At 35.3% G+C, this 25,295-nt stretch overlaps 3 protein-coding genes across 8 annotated transcripts in view; 2 read left to right on the forward strand and 1 right to left on the reverse strand.

The window, feature by feature from the left end:
• Positions 1-6,647: 6,647 nt before the first annotated feature.
• smx5 lies at positions 6,648-17,407 on the forward strand. The gene is made up of 5 exons (XM_061978397.2): positions 6,648-6,727; positions 6,876-6,943; positions 7,032-7,062; positions 14,496-14,555; positions 17,078-17,407. Exons 1-5 carry the CDS (start codon positions 6,725-6,727, stop codon positions 17,201-17,203), a joined length of 288 nt encoding a protein of 95 aa, XP_061834381.1. The 5' UTR covers positions 6,648-6,724; the 3' UTR covers positions 17,204-17,407.
• The window catches only part of lpp (LIM domain containing preferred translocation partner in lipoma), a 571,221-nt gene continuing 552,814 nt past the window's right edge, over positions 6,889-25,295 (forward strand). The window contains exons 1-3 of the mRNA XM_061978393.2: positions 6,889-6,943; positions 7,032-7,062; positions 14,496-14,555. The gene's annotated coding sequence lies outside the window, so the exon portion shown is untranslated. The remainder of the gene's footprint in view (positions 6,944-7,031; positions 7,063-14,495; positions 14,556-25,295) is intronic.
• Positions 23,154-25,295, reverse strand: part of bcl6aa (BCL6A transcription repressor a) — a 52,532-nt gene continuing 50,390 nt past the window's right edge. For all 6 annotated transcript variants that reach the window (XM_061978387.2, XM_061978386.2, XM_061978388.2 and 3 more), the window contains 2 exons: positions 24,243-24,380; positions 23,154-23,994 (listed from right to left, as the gene is read on the reverse strand). In XM_061978387.2, the coding sequence (XP_061834371.2) occupies positions 23,851-23,994; positions 24,243-24,380 (282 nt within the window). In that variant the 3' untranslated portion in view covers positions 23,154-23,850. The remainder of the gene's footprint in view (positions 23,995-24,242; positions 24,381-25,295) is intronic.

A 25,295-nucleotide genomic window follows, 5' to 3' on the forward strand; every position in this document is an offset into this window, starting at 1 on the left:
AGCAACCTGGGCTCTCATAACCCCTGAGCAGTGCCAGAAACTCATCGACTCCATGCCACGCCGCATTAACGCAGTAATTGAGGCAAAAGGAGCTCCAACCAAGTATTGAGTATTGTACATGCTCATATTTTTCATTTTCATACTTTTCAGTTGGCCAACATTTCTAAAAATCCCTTTTTTGTATTAGCCTTAAGTAATATTCTAATTTTGTGACACACGGAATTTTGGATTTTCATTTGTTGCCACTTCAAATCATCAAAATTAAATGAAATAAACATTTGAATGCATCAGTCTGTGTGCAATGAATAAATATAATGTACAAGTTACACCTTTTGAATGCAATTACTGAAATAAATCAAGTTTTTCAAAATATTCTAATTTACTGGCTTTTACCTGTATATATATTACAGATATTTTGCAGTCTATAATGAAACTAGATGAGGCAATTCCTGAAGGAATTGCGTGTGAATGCTCCAATGCTGAAGTTGAACTGAAATCCTGGAATTTTTTTTTAGAATAGTTGAAGTAGAGCACACAAATCCCAAAAAGGCTGAATATTTTGAAGTTGGAACAGTTAGAATGAAATGAAAAATGTGGGGAGTTGTGGAACTTTGAAGAATGTCCCATTGATTTCAATGGGATTTTCCACGATATTGGGGAATTTCGGGAAATGCGGGACATTTTTGGAAAATGGTTTAAAAAAAAAAGAAAGAAAGTTGAATGGTCTGGATGAGTTGAAATGGGTGGTGTTGACGTTTTTCAAATCGGCCGAGAAATGTTGAAGTAGTAACATTTTTAATTGAGAAACAGTATTAGAGAATTCCTGGAATTTCGGGAAAACCAGGAATTTTTCCAGTTCAAAAAACAACTTTGTTTTTTGTCTTGATTAAGAGGAATGTTTGGATGGTGGAACGCTTGAAGTGGGTTAGAAAATGTGGAAGGAGCAGTCGCCAGAAAAAAAGGTTAAAAAAAAAAAGGGGGGTTGAAAAAACGGGAATTCTGAGAATTCCTGGAATTTTTTTGGACTTGGAAAAATAAAAGTTTTAATGTTTTGAGTGTTTTTCATGTTTTTAATTCTATTTTCATCTATGTTTTATCTAGTGTTTATCTCGTGTTTTTCATGTTTTTATTTCTATTTTTGTCTATGTTTTATCTAGTGTTTTTCATGTTTTTATTTCTATTTTTATCTATGTTTCTATGTTTTATTTAGTGTTTATCTAGTGTTTTTCATGTTTTTATTTCTATTTTCGTCTGTTTCTATGTTTTATCTAGTGTTTTTCTAATGTTTTTCATGTTTTTATTTCTATTTTTATCTATGTTTCTTTGTTTTATCTAGTGTTTATCTAGTGTTTTTCATGTTTTATTTCTATTTTCGTCTGTTTCTATGTTTTATCTAGTGTTTTTCTAATGTTTTTCATGTTTTTATTTCTATTTTTATCTATGTTTCTTTGTTTTATCTAGTGTTTATCTAGTGTTTTTCATGTTTTATTTCTATTTTCGTCTATGTTTCTATGTTTTATCTAGTGTTTATCTAGTGTTTTTCATGTTTTTATTTCTATTTTTTTCCATGTTTGTTTTATCTAGTGTTTCCCATTCATCCATTTTCTACCGCTTATTCCCTTCGGGGTCGCGGGGGGCGCTGGAGCCTATCTCAGCTACAATCGGGCGGAAGGCGGGGTACACCCTAAACAAGTCGCCACCTCATCGCAGGGCCTTATCTAGTGTTTATCTAGTGTTTTTCATGTTTTTATTTCTATTTTTGTCCATATTTCTGTTTTTATCTAGTGTTTATCTAGTGTGTTTCATGTTTTTTTATTTCTATCTTTATCTGTTTCTATGTTTTATTTAGTGTTTATCGAGTGTTTTTCATGTTTTTATTTCTATTTTCGTCTATGTTTCTATGTTTTATCTAGTGTTTATCGAGTGTTTTTCATGTTTTATTTCTATCTTTATCTGTTTCTATGTTTTATTTAGTGTTTATGTAGTGTTTTTCATGTTTTTATTTCTATTTTTGTCCATGATTGTTTTATCTAGTGTTTATCTAGTGTTTATCTAGTGTTTTTCATGTTTTTATTTTTATTTTCGTCTATGTTTCTATGTTTTATCTAGTGTTTATCTAGTGTTTTTCATGTTTTTATTTCTATTATTGTCCACGTTTGTTTTATCTAGTGTTTATCTAGTGTTTAGTGTTTTTCATGTTTTTATTTCTATTTTTGTCCATGTTTCTGTTTTATCTAGAGTTTATCTAGTGTTTATCTAGTGTTTATCTAGTGTTTTTCATGTTTTTATTTCTATTTTTATCGTTTTTTTTGTTTTATCTAGTGTTTATCTAGTGTTTTTCATGTTTTTATTTCTATTTTTATCTATGTTTCTTTGTTTTATCTAGTGTTTATCTAGTGTTTTTCATGTTTTTATTTCTATTTGTATCTGTTTCTATGTTTTATCTAGTGTTTATCTAGTGTTTTTCATGTTTTTATTTCTATTTTCGTCTGTTTCTGTTTTATCTAGTGTTTATCTAGTGTTTTTCATGTTTTTATTTCTATTTTTGTCCATGTTTGTTTTATCTAGTGTTTATCTAGTGTTTATCTAGTGTTGTTCATGTTTTTATTTCTATTTTTGTCCATGTTTCTCTTTTATCTAGTGTTTATCTAGTGTTTTTCATGTTTTTATTTATATTTTTGTCCATGTTTCTGTTTTATCTAGTGTTTATCTAGTGTTTTTCATGTTTTTATTTATATTTTTGTCCATGTTTCTGTTTTATCTAGTGTTTATTTAGTGTTTTTCATGTTTTTATTTCTATTTTTATCTATGTTTCTTTGTTTTATCTAGTGTTTATCTAGTGTTTATTTAGTGTTTTTCATGTTTTTATTTCTATTTTTGTCCATGTTTCTGTTTTATCTAGAGTTTATCTAGTGTTTATTTAGTGTTTTTCATGTTTTTATTTCTATTTTTTATCTGTTTTTGTTTTATCTAGTGTTTTTCATGTTTTTATTTCTATTTGTATCTGTTTCTATGTTTTATCTAGTGTTTATCTAGTGTATATCTAATGTTTTTCATGTTTTTATTTCTATTTTCGTCTATGTTTCTATGTTTTATCTAGTGTTTTTCATGTTTGTATTTCTATTTTTGTCCATGTTTCTGTTTTATCTAGTGTTTATCTAGTGTTGTTCATGTTTTTATTTCTATTTTTGTCCATGTTTCTATTTTATCTAGTGTTTATCTAGTGTTTTTCATGTTTTTATTTCTATTTTTGTCCATGTTTGTTTTATCTAGTGTTTATCTAGTGTTTATCTAGTGTTGTTCATGTTTTTATTTCTATTTGTGTCCATGTTTCTGTTTTATCTAGTGTTTATCTGGTGTTTTTCATGTTTTTTTTTCTATTTTTGTCCATGTTTGTTTTATCTAGTGTTTATCTAGTGTTTATCTGGTGTTTTTCATGTTTTTATTTCTATTTTTGTCCATGTTTCTGTTTTATCTAGTGTTTATCTAGTGTGTTTCATGTTTTTATTTCTATTTTTGTCCATGTTTGTTTTATCTAGTGTTTATCTAGTGTGTTTCATGTTTTTATTTCTATTTTTGTCCATGTTTCTGTATTATCTATCAATCAATCAATCAATGTTTATTTATATAGCCCTAAATCACAAGTGTCTCAAAGGGCTGCACAAGCCACAACGACGTCCTCGGTACAGAGCCAACATAAGGGCAAGGAAAAACTCACCTAGTGTTTATCTAGTGTTTTTCATGTTTTTATTTCTATTTTTGTCCATGTTTGTTTTATCTAGTGTTTATCTAGTGTTTATCTAGTGTTGTTCATGTTTTTATTTCTATTTTTGTCCATGTTTCTGTTTTATCTAATGTTTATCTGGTGTTTTTCATGTTTTTTTTTCTATTTTTGTCCATGTTTCTATTTTATCTAGTGTTTATCTAGTGTTTTTAATGTTTTTTTCCCTATTTTTGTCCATGTTTCTATTTTATCTAGTGTTTATCTAGTGTTTTTCATGTTTGTATTTCTATTTTTGTCCATGTTTCTGTTTTATCTAGTGTTTACCTAGTGTTTTTCATGTTTTTATTTCTATTTTTGTCCATGTTTGTTTTATCTAGTGTTTATCTAGTGTTGTTCATGTTTTTATTTCTATTTTTGTCCATGTTTGTTTTATCTAGTGTTTATCTAGTGTTGTTCATGTTTTTATTTCTATTTTTGTCCATGTTTCTGTTTTATCTAATGTTTATCTGGTGTTTTTCATGTTTTTTTTTCTATTTTTGTCCATGTTTCTATTTTATCTAGTGTTTATCTAGTGTTTTTAATGTTTTTTTCCCTATTTTTGTCCATGTTTCTATTTTATCTAGTGTTTATCTAGTGTTTTTCATGTTTGTATTTCTATTTTTGTCCATGTTTCTGTTTTATCTAGTGTTTATCTAGTGTTTATCTAGTGTTTTTCATGTTTTTATTTCTATTTTTGTCCATGTTTGTTTTATCTAGTGTTTATCTAGTGTTGTTCATGTTTTTATTTCTATTTTTGTCCATGTTTGTTTTATCTAGTGTTTATCTAGTGTTGTTCATGTTTTTATTTCTATTTTTGTCCATGTTTCTGTTTTATCTAGTGTTTATCTGGTGTTTTTCATGTTTTTTTTTCTATTTTTGTCCATGTTTCTATTTTATCTAGTGTTTATCTAGTGTTTTTAATGTTTTTTTCCCTATTTTTGTCCATGTTTCTATTTTATCTAGTGTTTATCTAGTGTTTTTCATGTTTGTATTTCTATTTTTGTCCATGTTTCTGTTTTATCTAGTGTTTATCTAGTGTTTATCTAGTGTTTTTCATGTTTTTATTTCTATTTTTGTCCATGTTTGTTTTATCTAGTGTTTATCTAGTGTTGTTCATGTTTTTATTTCTATTTTTGTCCATGTTTGTTTTATCTAGTGTTTATCTAGTGTTGTTCATGTTTTTATTTCTATTTTTGTCCATGTTTCTGTTTTATCTAGTGTTTATTTAGTGTTTTTCATGTTTTTATTTCTATTTTTGTCCATGTTTCTGTTTTATCTATCAATCAATCAATCGATGTTTATTTATATAGCCCTAAATCACAAGTGTCTCAAAGGGCTGCACAAGCCACAACGACGTCCTCGGTACAGAGCCAACATAAGGGCAAGGAAAAACTCACCTAGTGTTTATCTGGTGTTTTTCATGTTTTTATTTCTATTTTTGTCCATGTTTGTTTTATCTAGTGTTTATCTAGTGTTTATCTAGTGTTTTTCATGTTTTTATTTCTATTTTTGTCCATGTTTCTGTTTTATCTAGTGTTTATCTAGTGTTGTTCATGTTTTTATTTCTATTTTTGTCCATGTTTGTTTTATCTAGTGTTTATCTAGTGTTGTTCATGTTTTTATTTCTATTTTTGTCCATGTTTCTGTTTTATCTAGTGTTTATCTGGTGTTTTTCATGTTTTTTTTCTATTTTTGTCCATGTTTCTATTTTATCTAGTGTTTATCTAGTGTTTTTAATGTTTTTTTCCCTATTTTTGTCCATGTTTCTATTTTATCTAGTGTTTATCTAGTGTTTTTCATGTTTGTATTTCTATTTTTGTCCATGTTTCTGTTTTATCTAGTGTTTATCTAGTGTTTTTCATGTTTTTATTTCTATTTTTGTCCATGTTTGTTTTATCTAGTGTTTATCTAGTGTTGTTCATGTTTTTATTTCTATTTTTGTCCATGTTTGTTTTATCTAGTGTTTATCTAGTGTTGTTCATGTTTTTATTTCTATTTTTGTCCATGTTTCTGTTTTATCTAGTGTTTATCTAGTGTTTTTCATGTTTTTATTTCTATTTTTGTCCATGTTTCTGTTTTATCTATCAATCAATCAATCAATGTTTATTTATATAGCCCTAAATCACAAGTGTCTCAAAGGGCTGCACAAGCCACAACGACGTCCTCGGTACAGAGCCAACATAAGGGCAAGGAAAAACTCACCTAGTGTTTATCTGGTGTTTTTCATGTTTTTATTTCTATTTTTGTCCATGTTTGTTTTATCTAGTGTTTATCTAGTGTTTATCTAGTGTTTATCTAGTGTTTTTCATGTTTTTATTTCTATTTTTGTCCATGTTTCTGTTTTATCTAGTGTTTATCTGGTGTTTATCTAGTGTTTTTTTTTCTATTTTTGTCCATGTTTCTATTTTATCTAGTGTTTATCTAGTGTTTTTCATGTTTGTATTTCTATTTTTGTCCATGGTTCTGTTTTATCTAGTGTTTATCTAGTGTTTATCTAGTGTTTTTCATGTTTTTATTTCTATTTTTGTCCATGTTTGTTTTATCTAGTGTTTATCTAGTGTTGTTCATGTTTTTATTTCTATTTTTGTCCATGTTTGTTTTATCTAGTGTTTATCTAGTGTTGTTCATGTTTTTATTTCTATTTTTATCCATGTTTCTGTTTTATCTAGTGTTTATCTAGTGTTTTTCATGTCTTTATTTCTATTTAAATGTTCTATTTTACATTCTAACTTTCTATTTTTATTTTTTTGTAGCACTTTGAGATTTTAACACATGTAAAGTGCGTTACAAATGTAATTATTATTAATAATTTTGGTGTAGAAAATTAAGCAATAAAAGATGTTCTTCAAATCTCATCACGTGGTCCGGCTCAGCCCTCACTCGCTGCCGCGCTTATATGACGTCACGCCGCGTCACTGACGTCAGACGGAACGCCGCACAAGTCAAAACGGAGTCGCAATCATGGCGAGTAAAAAGCTTGAATGAGTGATTTGTCTGCTTTGTTGCATTCTTAGCGCTGTTAAAATGTTAAAATGACACTTTTGAAGGAGTCAGCTGTCGTACTGTTTGACCGCGTCCTAGCTAGCTAACGTTGCTTTGTTGTCTCCATTAGCTCTTCTACTCCTTCTTCAAGTCGCTGGTGGGCAAAGATGTGGTGGTGGAGCTGAAGAACGACCTCAGGTAAACACGACCTCCATTCTCTTACGGCTTCCACAATGAAAACATTCTAACATCATTTTCAACGCTAATACCTCTTCTTTGTTTGCAGCATATGTGGAACTCTTCATTCGGTTGACCAGGTATGAACTTCTCCTTCTTCTCACCTTTTAGTCATTGATAGAATGACGTCAGGGTTATGAGCTTTAAGTGCGGGATTTTTCCTAAAGACGACGAGTAAAGTGGCACACACTTCAGTCCCAGGGAGCAGAGTGGAAGAACGCAGGAGTTTGCAGTGATCAATTCGTTAAAGGTTTGTTTGATACACTTTGACGTTTAGTGTTTCCCATTGAAGTATTATCTTGATAGGTTTTGTATTTCTTAAACACATTTTTGTCGGCGAGTCTAAATAAAAGAAAGCAAATGTCAGCAAAACCTAAAAGAGTTAAGCTTTCATCAAAGGCAACAATCATAAATGATTCTTTCAGCACATACACGATGTTGATTTCTGTAGTTATAATTTGATAAACAATCATAAATGAATATTTCAGCACGTACACAATGTTGACTTCTATAGTTATACTTAGATAAACAATCATAAATGAATCTTTCAGCACATACACAATGTTGAAATCTATAGTTAGTTTGATAAACAGTCATAAATTAATATTTCAGCACGTACACAATGTTGACTTCTATAGTTATACTTTTATAAACAATCATAAATGTTCAGCACATACATAATGTTGACATCTATAGTTATACTTTGATAAACAATCATAAATGAATCTTTCAGCACATACACAATGTTGACATCTATAGTTATACTTTGATAAACAATCACAAATGAATCTTTCAGCACATACATAATGTTGTCATCTATAGTTATATTTTGTTAAACAATCGTAAATGAATCTTTCAGCACATACACAATGTTAAAATATATAGTTAGTTTGATAAACAATCATAAATGAATATTTCAGCACGTACACAATGTTGACATCTATAGTTATACTTTGATAAACAATCAAATGAATCTTTCAGCACTTACACAATGTTGACATCTATAGATATACTTTGATAAACAATCATAAATGAATCTTTCAGCACATACACAATGTTGACATCTATAGTTATACTTTGATAAACAATCATAAATGAATCTTTCAGCACATACACAATGTTGACTTCTATAGTTGTACTTTGATAAACAATCATAAATGAATATTTCAGCACGTACACAATGTTGACATCTATAGTTATACTTTGATAAACAATCATAAATGAATCTTTCAGCACATACATAATGTTGTCATCTATAGTTATACTTTGATAAACAATCATAAATGAATCTTTCAGTACATACACAATGTTAAAATCTATAGTTTGATAAACAATCATAAATGAATATTTCAGCACATACACAATGTTGACATCTGTGGTTATACTTTGATAAACAATCATAAATGAATCTTTCAGCACGTACACAATGTTGACATCTATAGTTATACTTTGATAAACAATCAAATGAATCATTCAGCACGTACACAATGTTAAAATCTATAGTTAGTTTGATAAACAATCATAAATGAATATTTCAGCACATACACAATGTTGACTTCTATAGTTATACTTTGATAAACAATCATAAATGAATATTTCAGCACGTACACAATGTTGACATCTATAGTTATACTTTGATAAACAATCATAAATGAATCTTTCAGCACATACATAATGTTGTCATCTATAGTTATACTTTGATAAACAATCATAAATGAATCTTTCAGTACATACACAATGTTAAAATCTATAGTTTGATAAACAATCATAAATGAATATTTCAGCACATACACAATGTTGACATCTGTGGTTATACTTTGATAAACAATCATAAATGAATCTTTCAGCACGTACACAATGTTGACATCTATAGTTATACTTTGATAAACAATCAAATGAATCATTCAGCACGTACACAATGTTAAAATCTATAGTTAGTTTGATAAACAATCATAAATGAATATTTCAGCACATACACAATGTTGACTTCTATAGTTATACTTTGATAAACAATCATAAATGAATATTTCAGCACATGCACAATGTTGTCATCTATAGTTATATTTTGTAAACAATCATAAATTAATATTTCAGCACATTCACAATGTTGACTTCTATAGTTATAATTTGATAAACAATCATAAATCATTCAGCACGTACACAATGTTGACATCTATAGTTATAATTTGATAAACAATCATAAATGAATCTTTCAGCACATACACAATGTTGACAAAACAATCATAAATGAATCTCTCAGCACGTACACAATGTTGACATCTATAGTTATACTTTGATAAACAATCATAAATGAATCTCTCAGCACATACACAATGTTGACTTCTATAGTTATACTTTGATAAACAATCATAAATTAACATTTCAGCACGTACACAATGTTGACATCGCACATACACAATGTTGACTTCTATAGTTATACTTTGATAAACAATCATAAATGAATATTTCAGCACGTACACAATGTTGACTTCTAGTAATATTTTGATAAACAATCATAAATGTATCTTTCAGCACATACACAATGTTGACATCTGTAGTTATACTTTGATAAACAATCATAAATGAATATTTCAGCACATACACAATGTTGACTTCTATAGTTGTATTTTGATAAACAATCATAAATGAATCTTTCAGCACATACACAATGTTGACTTCTATAGTTATATTTTGATAAACAATCATAAATGAATCTTTCAGCACATACACAATGTTGACATCTATAGTTATACTTTGCTAAATTTGTTGCTTTTTTGACACGGACTTGTTTCTTCAGCATTGTCCGAAAAAATAAAAATACATGATACGTGAGGACATGACGGACACATTGTGCTGAAATTCATTTATGATTGTTTATCAAATTATAACTACAGATGTCAACATTGTGTACGTGCTGAAATATTCATTTATGATTGTTTATCAAAGTATAACTATAGAAGTCAACATTGTGTATGTGCTGAAATATTAATTTATGATTGTTTATCAAAGTATAACTACAGATGTCAACATTGTGTATGGCTGAAAGATTCATTTATCAAATTATAACTACAGATGTCAACATTGTGTATGACTGAAATATTCATTTGATTATTTATCAAATTATAACTATAGATGTCAACATTGTGCATGTGCTGAAAGATTCATTTATGATTGTTTATTAAATTATAACTATAGAAGTCAACATTGTGTATGGCTGAAATATTCATTTATGATTGTTTATCAAAGCATAACTATAGATGTCAACATTGTGTATGTGCTGAAATATTCATTTATGATTGTTTATCAAATTATAACTATAGATGTCAACATTGTGTATGTGCTGAAATATTAATTTATGATTGTTTATCAAAGTATAACTACAGATGTCAACATAGTGTATGTGCTGAAATATTAATTTATGATTGTTTATCAAAGTATAACTACAGATGTCAACATTGTGTATGTGCTGAAAGATTCATTTATGATTGTTTATCAAAGTATAACTACAGATGTCAACATTGTGTACGTGCTGAAATATTCATTTATGATTGTTTATCAAATTATAACTATAGATGTCAACATTGTGTATGTGCTGAAATATTAATTTATGATTGTTTATCAAAGTATAACTATAGAAGTCAACATTGTGTATGTGCTGAAATATTAATTTGATTGTTTATCAAAGTATAACTATAGAAGTCAACATTGTGTATGTGCTGAAATATTCATTTATGATTGTTTATCAAAGTATAACTATAGAAGTCAACATTGTGTATGTGCTGAAATATTCATTTATGATTGTTTATCAAAGTATAACTATAGAAGTCAACATTGTGTATGTGCTGAAATATTCATTTATGATTGTTTATCAAAGTATAACTATTGAAGTCAACATTGTGTATGTGCTGAAATATTCATTTATGATTGTTTATCAAATTATAACTACAGATGTCTACATTGTGTATGTGCTGAAATATTAATTTATGATTGTTTATCAAAGTATAACTACAGATGTCAACATAGTGTATGTGCTGAAATATTAATTTATGATTGTTTATCAAAGTATAACTATAGAAGTCAACATTGTGTATGTGCTGAAATATTCATCTATGATTGTTTATCAAAGTATAACTATAGATGTCAACATTGTGTATGGCTGAAATATTAATTTATGATTGTTTAGCAAAGTATAACATAGAAGTCAACATTGTGTATGTGCTGAAATATTCATTTATGATTGTTTATCAAAGTATAACTACAGATGTCAACATTGTGTACGTGCTGAAATATTCATTTATGATTGTTTATCAAAGTATAACTACAGATGTCAACATTGTGTACGTGCTGAAATATTCATTTGATTGTTTATCAAATTATAACTATAGATGTCAACATTGTGTATGTGCTGAAAGATTAATTTATGATTGTTTATTAAATTATAACTATAGATGTCAACATTGTGTATGTGCTGAAAGATTCATTTATGATTGTTTATTAAATTATAACTATAGATGTCAACATTGTGTATGTGCTGAAATATTAATTTATGATTGTTTATCAAAGTATAACTACAGATGTCAACATTGTGTATGTGCTGAAAGATTCATTTATGATTGTTTATCCAAATATAACTATAGATGTCAACATTGTGTATGTGCTGAAAGATTCATTTGATTGTTTATCAAATTATAACTATAGCTGTCAACATTGTATATGTGCTGAAATATTCATTTATGATTGTTTATCAAAGTACAACTATAGATGTCAACATTGTATATGTGCTGAAAGATTCATTTATGATTGTTTATCAAATTATAACTACATATGTCAACATTGTGTTTGGCTGAAATATTCATTTATGATTATCAAATTATAACTAGAGATGTCAACATTGTGTATGTGCTGAAATATTCATTTATGATTGTTTATTAAAGTATAACTAGAGATGTCAACATTGTGTACGTGCTGAAATATTCATTTATGATTGTTTATCAAAGTATAACTATAGATATCAACATTGTGTATGTGCTGAAATATTCATTTATGATTGTTTATCAAAGTATAACTATAGATGTCAACATTATGTATGTGCTGAAAGATTCATTTATGATTGTTGCCTTTGATGAAAGCTTAACTCTTTTAGGTTTTGCTGACATTTGCTCCCTTTTATTTTAGACTCGCCGACAGTCGTAGCGAAAATGTGTTTAAGAAATACAAAACCTATCAAGATAATACTTCAAAGGGAAATACTAAACGTCAAAGTGTATCAAACAAACCTTTAACGAAGTGATCACTGCAAACTCCTGCGTTCTTCCACTCTGCTCCCTGGGACTGAAGTGTGTGCCACTTTACTCGTCGTCTTTCGGAAAAATATTGTCATCTTTCGCCCTTTTTTTGATTACCCTTCGAGAAACTCTGAAGAAACTTTGATCCTTTTTCGCGATTCCAACAGCCTGAAACAACGCAATCATGGAGCATTTTTCTTCAAGAAAGGCAAAACGCTGCCTAGTACCCATTATTGAGAACCCACTAACGAGCCTCGCCTAGTTTAATGAGCCGGACGTGACGTCAGGTGAATGCAGCCCTTTTGCAGACGCTAAATTTGCATGTGCATAAAAGACAGCTCCCAAACGAAAGGCTCACAACTGGGAGTCAGTTGTAATCGTTTAAAAGACTCAATTCGTTCGTCCAGATGTAAATCAGCTTCCTTTTTGAAAATCAATTCCTATGTCTACACCTTTTATCCGTGCCTTCACCAACTTGTAACGGCATCTTCCTTTCTTTACGCAGCACCACTTCAAAGTAGTGAAAGTTAGGGATGTCCCGATCCAGGTTTTTGCACTTCCGATCCGATACCGATATTGTTTTTGCACTTCTGATCCGATACCGATACTGGCCTATCCGAGCATGTATTAAAGTTTAACGTTATTTAGCCTACTTAGTTGTCAGAATCATGTTGAAAAGGGTTTTAGTACTCTTGATAACAACTAGCCAGCTGAATTAGGGGAGTTTGAATAATACACAATGGTTGGTAACAAGAAACTGACCTGTTTATTCAAGGATAAACACAAAATAGACAAAATTATACATGACAAACAGAAATGGCATCATTGAACTAGGGCTGGGCGATATGGCCTTTTTTTAATATTGCGATATTTTAAGGCCATATTGCGATACACGATATATATCTCGATATTTTGCCTTAGCCTTGAATGAACACTTGATGCATATAATCACAGCAGTATGATGATTCTATGTGTTTTGATTGATTGATTGAGACTTTTATTAGTAGGTTGCACAGTGAAGTACATATTCCGTACAATTGACCACTAAATGGTAACACCCGAATAAGTTTTTCAACTTGTTTAAGTCGGGGTCCACTTAAATTGATTCATGATACAGATATATACTATCAGATATATACTATCGTCATAATACAGTCATCACACAAGATAATCACATTGAATTATTTACATTATTTATAATCCAGGGTGTGGAGGGTAAGTGTCAAAAAGACAGCCAAAAGAGTTTGATATGAGAATAAATCTAAAGTTAAAATATAGGGTAGAAATGCACCCATTTGCAGGAAATGTAGTCTTGATTTTCAAAATTTTCTTTCAAGGCTTGCATGTCTACATTAAAATATTCTTTATCATACTGCATTAATATATGCTACTTTTAAACTTTTATGCAGAGAAGGAAATCACAACTAAAAAAATCACTAATTTTTTCATACGGTGTTGATGTGGAAATTTTTGCCTCGGCATTTTGATGGTGTGGACGTGTGGCACCGAACGGAGATAAGCGTCTCGACAGACGTCACAATATTTGAACAATGATGACGAAAACTGTTTTCTCTGTCGTGTCCGTGTGTCGAAAATTGTTATGCGCTTATTTTTTTATTTGATTTTGTGCGTGGCATAGATTTGCCGTGCGCAGAGGACGTTTGAGCAGGCGCGCACCTTAGCGGCTGTGCTAGCATCACAGCTAACGTTAGCCATTCTGCCACCTCTCTGCTGGGAGAGGACGTATATGTATGTGACGTAAGACGTGACAGTATGTGACGTGTGTAAGAAGTTGCGCTTGCTGTCTATGAGAGGGAGACACAGAAAAGAGTGGGAAGAGCCTGTAGTGTAATGCCAGCAGCTAAAAGCAACTGCGTGAGAATCCACAGACTTGTGGTTGTGTTGAAGGTATGCTGGAAAATGCGGAACGGAAATAGGGAGCAGCAGAAAAGTGGAATGTATTATTTGAATCTGTGCGTTGGAAAACACGGACCGGAGTTTTTTTTTTAAACTGGATCTGGATCGGCATTTTCCCATGCTTTGCCGATACGCATTTTTTGGCAAATATCGGTGGCCGATCCGATCCAAATATCGGATCGGGACATCCCTAGTGAAAGTCGCCATTCCCATTCCTTAAATCGTCGACCAGCCACACATTTAACGATCGAACACCATGGGAAAAAAAAAAACAAGTGGTGGACTAAAAACATTTTTTGTGTGTGTTACAGTACCTGAATATTAAGCTCACAGATATCAGCGTGACCGATCCAGAGAAATATCCACACATGGTAAGTTACTTGTGAAGTAGCACATGATAGATTTGAACTGGCGTCTGCGCTAAATATTAAACCAATTTATGCAAGGCTCACTGAAAGCATCCTACTAACTACAGTATGCTCGTATTACTGTATGTATGAATAATATTAACACTAATGGTTAGTTTTGATTGTCAGCGACATTTTGATCTAACTCCAAAAACTTGCCCCAAAACCAAAATAACAAAATGGTAAATGGTGCGTCTCCTACACTGTGAAATTATAGAGTACGAGAAAATTCCTGTGGAAATTTTGATGGGTCTACCATTGATTGAACCTAAAACGCAAGCATAAAATGTTAGCATGACGACTTAGGAAAAGTTGGCGTACTTCCATGATAGCGGCAAGTATCAAAAAGCCATGTTTTTTTAGGTTAATATGAATAAAATGAGCAAAAATGCTTACATAAAACATTAGTATGTTAACATTAGCATGCCAATATAGAAGAAGTTGGCAAACATCTAAACTGACGCCAAGTATCAAAATCCCAGATTTTTAGGGTTAAAACCTCTTAAGGCACAAGCTGTTTGTTTACATGTTTTTTTTTATTTCTCTTTGCAATTTGAGCCTATTGGACCCTAATTAGAATAAAAACTAAGAATCATCTTTTGATATGATGTACTTAGTCCATAAGTACACAAACGTGTACTTCATGTTTAGTGACATGCTAATTCTTACTTTTACACTTTTTTTTTTCTCAAATTCCATTGTATGTTATACTCTTCTGACACCACCAGATGGCAGTATAAGTGTCCACATAAGCGGCCATAAGACCCCAATTCAGTAGTGTACACCATTTTGGAAATAAGAGCTAAAAGGTGCTGTCCACGCATATGGCCACTAAATATACAAAATTAGCTAAAAAGTCGGGATGTCCGATAATGGCTTTTTGCCGATATTCCGATATTGTCCAACTCTTTAATTACCGATATCAACCGATATATACAGTCGTGGAATTAACACATTATGCCTAATTTGGACAACCAGGTATGGTGAAGATAAGGTCCTTTTTTTTTTAAATGAATAAAATAAGATAAATAAATTAAAAACATTTTCTTGAATAAAAAAGAAAGTAAAACAATATAAAAACAGTAAAAATATTAATGAATGAAAATGAGTAAAATTAAGTGTTAAAGGTTAGTACTATTAGTGGACCAGCAGCACGCACAATCATGTGTGCTTACGGACTGTATCCCTTGCAGACTGTATTGATATATATTGATATATAATGTAGGAACCACAATATTAATAATCGAAAGAAACAACCCTTTTGTGTGAATGAGTGTTTTTGGGTTGGTGCACTAATTGTAAGTGTATCTTGTGTTTTTTATGTTGATTTAATAAAAAAAAAATTAAAAAAAGATACCGATAATAAAAAAAAAACGATACAGATATTTTCCGATATTACATTTTAAAGCATTTATCGGCCGATAATATCGGCAGGTCGATATTATCGGACATCTCTACTAAAAAGCAAGCTTAAAACATTAGCTTGTTATAATGGGAACGTTTAGTTTACTTGCAAGATTGAAACATGTCTCAAAACCCATGAATTGTTGGTTTAAATGATCAAAATGAGAAGAAATTCCAGCATAACAATAGCATGATAACATAGGAAAAGTTAGCATACGCCTAAGATGACACCAAGTATCAGAAGCCATTATTTTTAGGTTTAAGTGAATAAAATTAGCAAAATTGCTAGCATAAAACGTTAGCATGCTAATTGGCGTGATTATATAAAGGCGGAATTTTAAATAGAGCTCCTACATACTATATCTTGTTGTGTGCCTAACAGCAAAGTACATGTATCACACAACAGTGTACAAAAATGACGTTACAAACAGCATTACAATGCCATCTGCTAGACGCAGTTGTAAAAAGTTACTGTCCCAGGCAGTCCCATTATAATGTGTTTATGAGTAAGGGCAAAGCTAAGCTACGAACAATGGGAGACCGGGCTTTCTGCTCCGCCGCACCCAGTCTGTGGAACGCTCTCCCTGACCACCTGAGGGCACCACAGACTGAGGATGCTTTTAAAAAAGGCTTAAAAATCCTTCTTTTTAAAAAAGCCTCTTTTTTTTTTTTTTTTTTGATATATGCATACTAGTTTGAGCTATTTGGCTGTTCTAGTTTTTATTTTCTTAAATTTTTTATTATTTTTTTTGTATTTTTTTTTAATACACTGTAGCACTTTGAGGTTTTTAACTCAATGTAAAGTGCTTTTTACAAATAAAATCTATTATTATTATTATTATTATAAGGGTGAACAGGTAACAACAAATGTATTTGAATGAAATTAATCAATCTTTGGGGTGCACATCAGTAAAAAAAATTTTTTTAATTCACAACATCAAAAAGTTTTGCTTTATTTTTGATAACGATCCCTTGATAACAAAATGCAGGAATCCACATCTAAATCTCACGTAGACTTCCTTGTCATCATTTTCACGACCTACCAAAATCCCACCCCTGTCTTGTCGTCGTTTCCCCATCAGTTGTCCGTTAAAAACTGTTTCATCCGCGGCTCGGTGGTGCGCTACGTGCAGCTGCCCGCCGACGAAGTGGACACTCAGCTCCTCCAGGACGCCGCACGCAAAGAAGCCATGCAGCAGAAGCAGTGATGCATGCTGGGGCGCGGAAGGGGGGTGGGCGGGGCATCAATGAAGATGGCCAATCTCAGCTCTCCTCACCTAAGTTGTTTTTTTTTAACCACAGACTTCTTTGCAGCAAAATAATTTTTTACTACTTATAATGGAAATACCTTCAATTTTGTTTTTGGAGTGAAGAAAAGTTGGAGGCCAGCAGAATCACTTGCATGACTTTCTTAGTTTTAATGTCACGTGACTTTTCTTTTGACCTTGGTAGACTTTGTTTGGTAAATGCCAGCATGCGTGGCAAATAAAGATACAAAATCTTACCCGTGTTTGATGCTTTTTTTTTTTTTCTCCAGGTTTTCTCTTTTAACAAGATGGCGATGTCCTGATAAATACATGCAACTACATAGCGCTTAATTGTCTTTTTTGTATTTTTAAGAATGATCGTATTTGTCTGGTGACTGGGAAAATGTCTAAGTGTGCCTGCGAGAAGAGGCGAGAGTTGTGGCAGGACAAGTGGCGCTTGCTCACAACACCCCGAGCATGCGTCAGTTCTCCGGGGGTTTGGTCCATCTTGGACTATATAGAGCTACGGGAAAACTTGCAGTGTGGATTTGAAACACTGTGGTACTTCGGGACACGAGTACCCTGCCCAATTGTTGTGCTCTAGGTCAGTGATTTTCAACCTTTTTAGAGCCAAGGCACATTTTTTGCGTTGAAAAAATGCGGAGGCACACCACCAGCAGAAATCATTAAAAAACGAAACTCAGTTGACAGTAAAAAGTAATTGTCGCAATTGTTGGATATGACTTTAAAGTGTTGTAGTGAAGAAGGAGCTGAGCCGGAAGGCAAAGCTCTCGATTTACCGGTCGATCTACGTTCCCATCCTCACCTATGGTCATGAGCTTTGGGTCATGACCGAAAGGACAAGATCACGGGTACAAGCGGCCGAAATGAGTTTCCTCCGCCGAGTGGCGGGGCTCTCCCTTAGAGATAGGGTGAGAAGCTCTGTCATTCGGGGGGAGCTCAAAGTAAAGCCGCTGCTCCTCCACATCGAGAGGAGCCAGATGAGGTGGTTCGGGCATCTGGTCAGGATGCCACCCGAACGCCTCCCTAGGAAGGTGTTTCGGGCACGTCCGACCGGTAGGAGGCCACGGGGAAGACCCAGGACACGCTGGGAAGACTATCTCTCCCGGCTGGCCTGGGAACGCCTCGGGATCCCCCGGGAGGAGCTGGACGAAGTGGCTGGGGAGAGGGAAGTCTGGGCTTCCCTGCTTAGGCTGCTGCCCCCGCGACCCGACCTCGGATAAGCGGAAGAAGATGGATGGATGGATGGACTTTAAAGTATAACCAAGCATGCATAAATATAGGTTCTTGTCTCAAAGTAGGTGTACTGTCACCACCTGTCACATCAGGCCCTGATTTATTTGGACTGTTTTACTGTGTGTAGTGTCTTAGTTCTTGTCTTGCACTCCTATTTTGGTGGATTTTTCTCTTTTTTGGTATTTTCCTGTAGCAGTTTCATGTCTTCCTTTTGAGCAATATTTCCCGCATCTACTTTGTTTTAGCAATCAAGAATATTTCAGGTCGGGGGGTGGGGCTGGGGGCGTGGTTAAGATATATATATATATATATATATATATATATATATATATATAAGAAATACTTGACTTTCAGTGAATTCTAGCTATATATATATATATATATATATATATATATAAATAAAATAAATACTTGAATTTCAGTGTTCATTTACAAACTACAACTCACAAACACTTTAGAGTTAGGCTCCACCATCAGAATGTGTACTTAAACTTACAAAGATCAAAAGGATATTATTCAGTGAGTTGATTCACCAAAACGAACCTGTTATACAGGAGGAAAAGCACACAGGACGTTTCAATTGTTCAGACTGGTCCCGCTCATCAGAATGACAAGACACTTCCGGTCTGCAGGTGATAGCATTCAATTGGGAAGAAACGCCCTACTGCCCCCTACTGACCAATGTGAATACTGATAAATGTGTAATGACCGCTCCAAAAACGAATTCAAACCACAAAATAAAATAAATAAATCAACACAAAAATGTGACACATTATGGGTGGGTCACATATGCATGTACAGTAGATGGCAGTATTGTCCTGTTTAAAAGTGTCACAACATTGCTGTTTACGGCAGACCAACTGCTTTACGGTAGACACTGTTGTTGTGTGTTGTCAACACGTCACTCAGGTCCGCCTGAATTTCGGGAGTTTTTCCGGAGAAAATTTGTCCCGGGAGGTTTTCGGGAGAGGCGCTGAATTTCGGGAGTCTCCCGGAAAATCCGGGAGGGTTGGCAAGTATGCACTAAGTACAGTAGAGAACGTTGTATCTTTCCTGACTTCCTGTTTTTTACCAACCACACAGAGACAAATCAAAGGATGCGTGGACCATTTTGGTAGTTTTAACCTTCAAAGCATTTTTTTTCCCCTCAAAGAAAATGCAATTTTGGTAGAAATTTACTATGAATGCCGAAGATCCAAAGCCGAACTGAAATGCTAACAGTTAGCACGCTGGCCAGAAAGCGTCAACACAAAATGAGCTAGGAAAAAAAGTAGTAACATTCCAGAATATAATATAACTGCTATGAGTAGTCCTGGGTTCAATCCCGGGCTCGGGATCTTTCTGTGTGGAGTTTGCATGTTCTCCCCGTGACTGCGTGGGTTCCCTCCGGGTACTCCGGCTTCCTCCCACCTCCAAAGACATGCACCTGGGGATAGGTTGATTGACAACACTAAATTGGCCGTAGTGTGTAAATGCATACTTGCCAACCCTCCCGAATTTTCCGGGAGACTCCCGAAATTCAGCGCCTCTCCCGAAAACCTCCCGGGACAAATATTCTCCCGAAAATCTCCCGATTTTCAGCCGGAGCTGGAAGCCACGCCCCCTCAAGCTCCATGCGGACCTGAGTGAGGACAGCCTTTTTTCATGACAGGAGGACAACAGGGTGACAAGAACTAAATCATCCAGACTAGAGATAAATTGTATTATGTTTATTTTACCTAAAAATAAATATATTTATTAATTTAAAAAAAACAACAAACTAAATACATTTTTACTATATTTTGCTATAAACATCAAAATTAATTGTATTTTTATTTGTATTTTTTCGTGACTCCTTATAAAATCCAGCCATAGAATTATACATTAAAATAAACATATTTGAAATAATTGATTTTAAATTATCATAATAATTCATTTAAAATGACCATATTTAATTATTAAAATAATTGCTTGTTTATCAATAACTTTAGCATTTTATTCATTACATTTTGAAACTCTCAGAAGCCAAGTTATGTTATATTCCTTAAGATTTATTTATGCAAGTTTGAAGTATCAATTATCTAAACACAGTTTTGTTTGCATATGTTCAGGATATATCATACTTGCCAACCCTCCCGGATTTTCCGGGAGACTCCCGAAATTCAGCGCCTCTCCCGAAAACCTCCCGTGACAAATTTTCTCCCGTATATCTCCCGAAATTCAGGCGGACTCAGGTCCTCCACAATATAAAAAAGCGTACCTGCCCAATCACGTTATAACTATAAAATGATGGAGGGCGAGTTCTTGGTTTCTTATGTGGGTTTATTGTTCGGCAGTTTCATTAACGTCCTCCCAGCGCGGCAACAACACACAACAGCAGCAGCAGTCACGTTTTTGTATACCGTATAGCAGTTCGTCTGCCGTAAACAGCAATGTTGTGACACTCTTAAACAGGACAATACTGCCATCTAGTGCATTTGATGAAAGCACTTTTGTGCGTGCCACACATCAATGCATCATCAGAGAGGGTGTTCAGCATGGTTCGAAAAATAGTGACAGAGAATAGAACAAGGATGGACAATTCAACCCTTAACTCAACAATGAGTAGATGAGTGTTATATGTGTGTGTATATGTGTAAATAAATTAACACTGAAATTCAAGTATTTTATTTATATATATATATATATATATATATATAGCTAGAATTCACTGAACGTCAAGTATTTCTTTTATATATATATATATATACAGTATATATATATATTAGAGATGCGCGGTTTGCGGACACAACCGCGGAGTCCGCGGATTATCCGCGGATCGGGCGTTTGAAATAAAAAAAAAATTAGATTTTATCCGCGGGTCGGGTCGGGCGGTTGAAAAAAAAAAATAATTTGATTTTAAATAGATTCAGGCGGGTGGCAGTTAAACCAATTCGGAAATATATATACATAGTTAAATGATGTTACCCACATACGAAAAACGAGCAGGCACCTGCAGCATATGCCACAACAGAAGAAGAAAAAAAAAGAGATGGACACTTTTACGGAGCGGAGAAGGGACGCCTCGCCGGGGTCCGGGACCGAGGCCCCTTGCCCCGAGAGGGCCCCACCGGGAGCCGTAGCTGAGGTGATCCGCGAGAAGGGCCCGACGCACATCCAGGGTCACCACCGCGCCCACCGCACCGACACCCCGCCTCGTCCGCCTTCGCCGCGGCCGGCGTCACGCTCGTAACAGGGGTCGCTCCGCCCGCGCAGCTTACCTGCCCGCCACCCCTGTTGCCGGGGGCGCGTAACAGGGGTCACTCCGCGCGCAGTGCGCTCACGAAAGGGGTGGGGCTCACCCTGGTTGATATAGACAGCAGGACGGTGGCCATGGAAGTCGGAACCCGCTAAGGAGTGTGTAACAACCCACCTGCCGAATCAACTAGCCCTGAAAATGGATGGCGCTGGAGCGTCGGGCCCATATACCCGGCCGTCGCCGGCAGCGAGACGCGCTTGGAGGTGCGCTCAGCGCGGCTCCCATATGATTGCGCACTGGTGTGCGTCTGGGTCGTGACAGCGTGGCACGCGAATGTCTGTGCTGCATTGGATCAGTCCCCTTTCTTTAACAGGCAAAAGCTTTATAACCTCATTAATGCCTTGCATTGTCTATATTAGATATATAACAACGGGCGGGTGCGGTTCTGATCAAATGTTACATCGGGTGGATGGCGGATGGTTGACGACTTTCTGATGCGGTTGCGGATGAAATAATTGCCTATCCGCGCATCTCTAATCTATATATATATATAGATATATATATATATGAAATACTTGACTTGGTGAATTCTAGCTGTAAATATACTCCTCCCCTTTTAGCCACACCCCAACCACGCCCCCGTCCCACCCCGACCACGCCCCCTCCCCTCCCCCCACATCCCGAAATCGGAGGTCTCAAGGTTGGCAAGTATGGGTAAATGTGAGTGTGAATGTTGTCAGTCTATGTGTTGGCCCTGTGATGAGGTGGCGACTTGTCCCGGGTGTACGCCGCCTTCCACCCAAATGCAGCTGAGATAGGCTCCAGCACAACCCCGCGACCCCAAAAGGGACAAGCGGTAGAAAATGGATGGATGAATGCTAAATAATTTCGAAAGCTAGCATGCTAAAATGCTAGCTATAACACGTGTTAAGTACCAAAATGCATTACTCTGAGGTGTGTACCTGAAAAATGCCAACAGGTATCATTCGCCTCGTAACAAAATATTTGATGCCAGAGGTATACCTGCAAAAAAAAAAAGCTAGCATGCTAATTAAAGAAAGAAGCCCTCTACTTGTGTTCATACATAGAAATCATGACTTTTATTTTACATTCATACATCAAGAACATTGTACAATAGTCTCAAATTCAGATAGAAAATCCAAAAACAAGTCCTGAAGAATTACAGTGAAGTATTTTGCATGTTTTTCAGGTTGGTGACAAGCATTGAAAAATATACACACACACGTACACACATTCATACACACAAAAAAGGGGGGTAACGAGTGGTGTTGTACCTTAACAGAGCTGAAGAGGAACTCCGTCGCCATGAAGAAAAGGCACATTGAATCCACAGTGTATGTACAAACCGACAATTACACAACTGTACGCTAAGGATAACAACGACCAGAACTGTAAACTTTGAAGGGGTTGGGGGGGAAAAACACATCTTTACAAATACATTAGAAGCAAATTATTTTCTCAGTCATAACAAACCTCGAATCGCAATTCAACATCGACGATTGTCTCCGCCAGCAGAGGACAATCCCACATGTATAAATACACAATAATGTCACAATGTTTATAATACAGTCACCCTCAAGGAGCAGCTCATGCATAAGCAGTCAGACAGCAGCGCTTCTCTGATATGTTTTTTTTTAATTTGTTTGGACAAAAGCCAATTCCTCCTCCACAACTCCACTTAAAAATGTATAGAGGACTCTGTACACGTTTTAAAATATACGTACCACCCGTCAGTCAATATTCTCAGAAAAGTAAGTTCTGATATAAAATACTGTTTTTTTTTCTCCTTAAAAATCACTTGGTTTTTTTTGTTTTTTTTACATTCCATCCTTCGACAAAATAAAGCTTTATATGCGTACCTTCAAAGCTTAGAAACACGTAGATACATATTTATATAGATCTATTTAGACAGAAACCGTTAAAGTGACTTAAAGACGCCGGCTGCGGCTCTACGTTCACATGTAGTGGAAACCCGTTTTTTCTCCAAATGTTTGACACCGCGGCCAATTTGATTAGTCCAACGAACACAGTGTGGCACTAACGTTTGATTGGATGATTGTACAAGTCAAAAGGGAGGCGCGGGGTTTAAGATGGCCTCCGTCCCCACGACCGCTCAACAGGCCTTGGTCAGGTCCGCGGGCATGTCGACGGTCGACACGCGGTACTGGATCTTGGTGTTGGTGATGGCGCCGTGCTTCTGCCGCAGGTGCAGTCGCAGCTGACTCTTGTGGCGGAAGTGCAAGTTGCATTTCTCACACTGGAAGAGAAGAGCGATACCACAGGGTTAACACTAGATGTCGCCAGAGACCAGTCTAGAGAGTGTGGACAACTGCCTTTCAGAGTTGGTCGACCTGTAGTCATGTGAGGGGCTTTTGACCGATTATTTAAGAGATTGTCTGGCCATACTCTCTGAAATGCCCCTCACGTTACTACAGGGAGCCGACTCTAAAACAGAGTTGTCCATACTCTATACACGACTCTGGGGTGGTGGTGGTAGTGACCTACATGGTAGGGCTTCTCGCCCGTGTGGATGCGCAGGTGGCTCTTCAGCGTCTGCAGGTGACGGAAGCGCGTACCGCAGATCTCACAAGGGTATGGCTTCTCGCCCGTGTGGATCAGGACGTGGGCGCGGAGATGGGCAACCTGGCAACAAACGTCAAGTTAGAAAACTGTAAAACGGTCCTGTTTATTGGACACGGTACCATCCATTCATCCATCCATCCATCTTCTTCCGCTTATCCGAGGTCGGGTCGCGGGGGCAGCAGCCTAAGCAGGGAAGCCCAGACTTCCCTCTCCCCAGCCACTTCGTCCATCTCTTCCCGGGGGATCCCGAGGCGTTCCCAGGCCAGCCGGGAGACATAGTCTTCCCAACGTGTCCTGGGTCTTCCCCGTGGCCTCCTACCGGTTGGACGTGCCCTAAACACCTCCCGAGGGAGGCGTTCGGGTGGCATCCTGACCAGATGCCCGAACCACCTCATCTGGCTCCTCTCGATGTGGAGGAGCAGCGGCTTTACTTTGAGCTCCCCCCCCGGATGACAGAGCTTCTCACCCTATCTCTAAGGGAGAGCCCCGCCACCTGGCGGAGGAAACTCATTTCAGCCGCTTGTACCCGTGATCTTGTCCTTTCGGTCATAACCCAAAGCTCATGACCATAGGTGAGGATGGGAACGTAGATCGACCGGTAAATTGAGAGCTTTGCCTTCCGGCTCAGCTCCTTCTTCACCACAACGGATCGATACAGCGTCCGCATTACTGAAGATGCCGCACCGATCCGCCTGTCGATCTCACGATCCACTCTTCCCTCACTCGTGAACAATGTTTGTTTAAACAGGAAATTCTGAGTATTTGTCCGTTTTTGACCCAGAGCCCATTGAGTGTTCTATTGGGGTATGCTTGGTCGCTTTAAGACAAGCGTTCTATAATATGTAAGGTGCTAAAGTACACTCCACTGTTCCGCGATTCCTGCCTCTGATACTCCTATTGTAGACTTTGGTCCCCTCAATCCGTGTCAATGCAGTTTATTATATTAAGGGTCGCAAACCAGAAGAAATGTGGAAA

This window comes from Nerophis lumbriciformis, linkage group LG18 (genome assembly GCF_033978685.3).
Source record: "Nerophis lumbriciformis linkage group LG18, RoL_Nlum_v2.1, whole genome shotgun sequence".
NCBI classification, from domain to species: Eukaryota; Metazoa; Chordata; class Actinopteri; order Syngnathiformes; family Syngnathidae; genus Nerophis; species Nerophis lumbriciformis.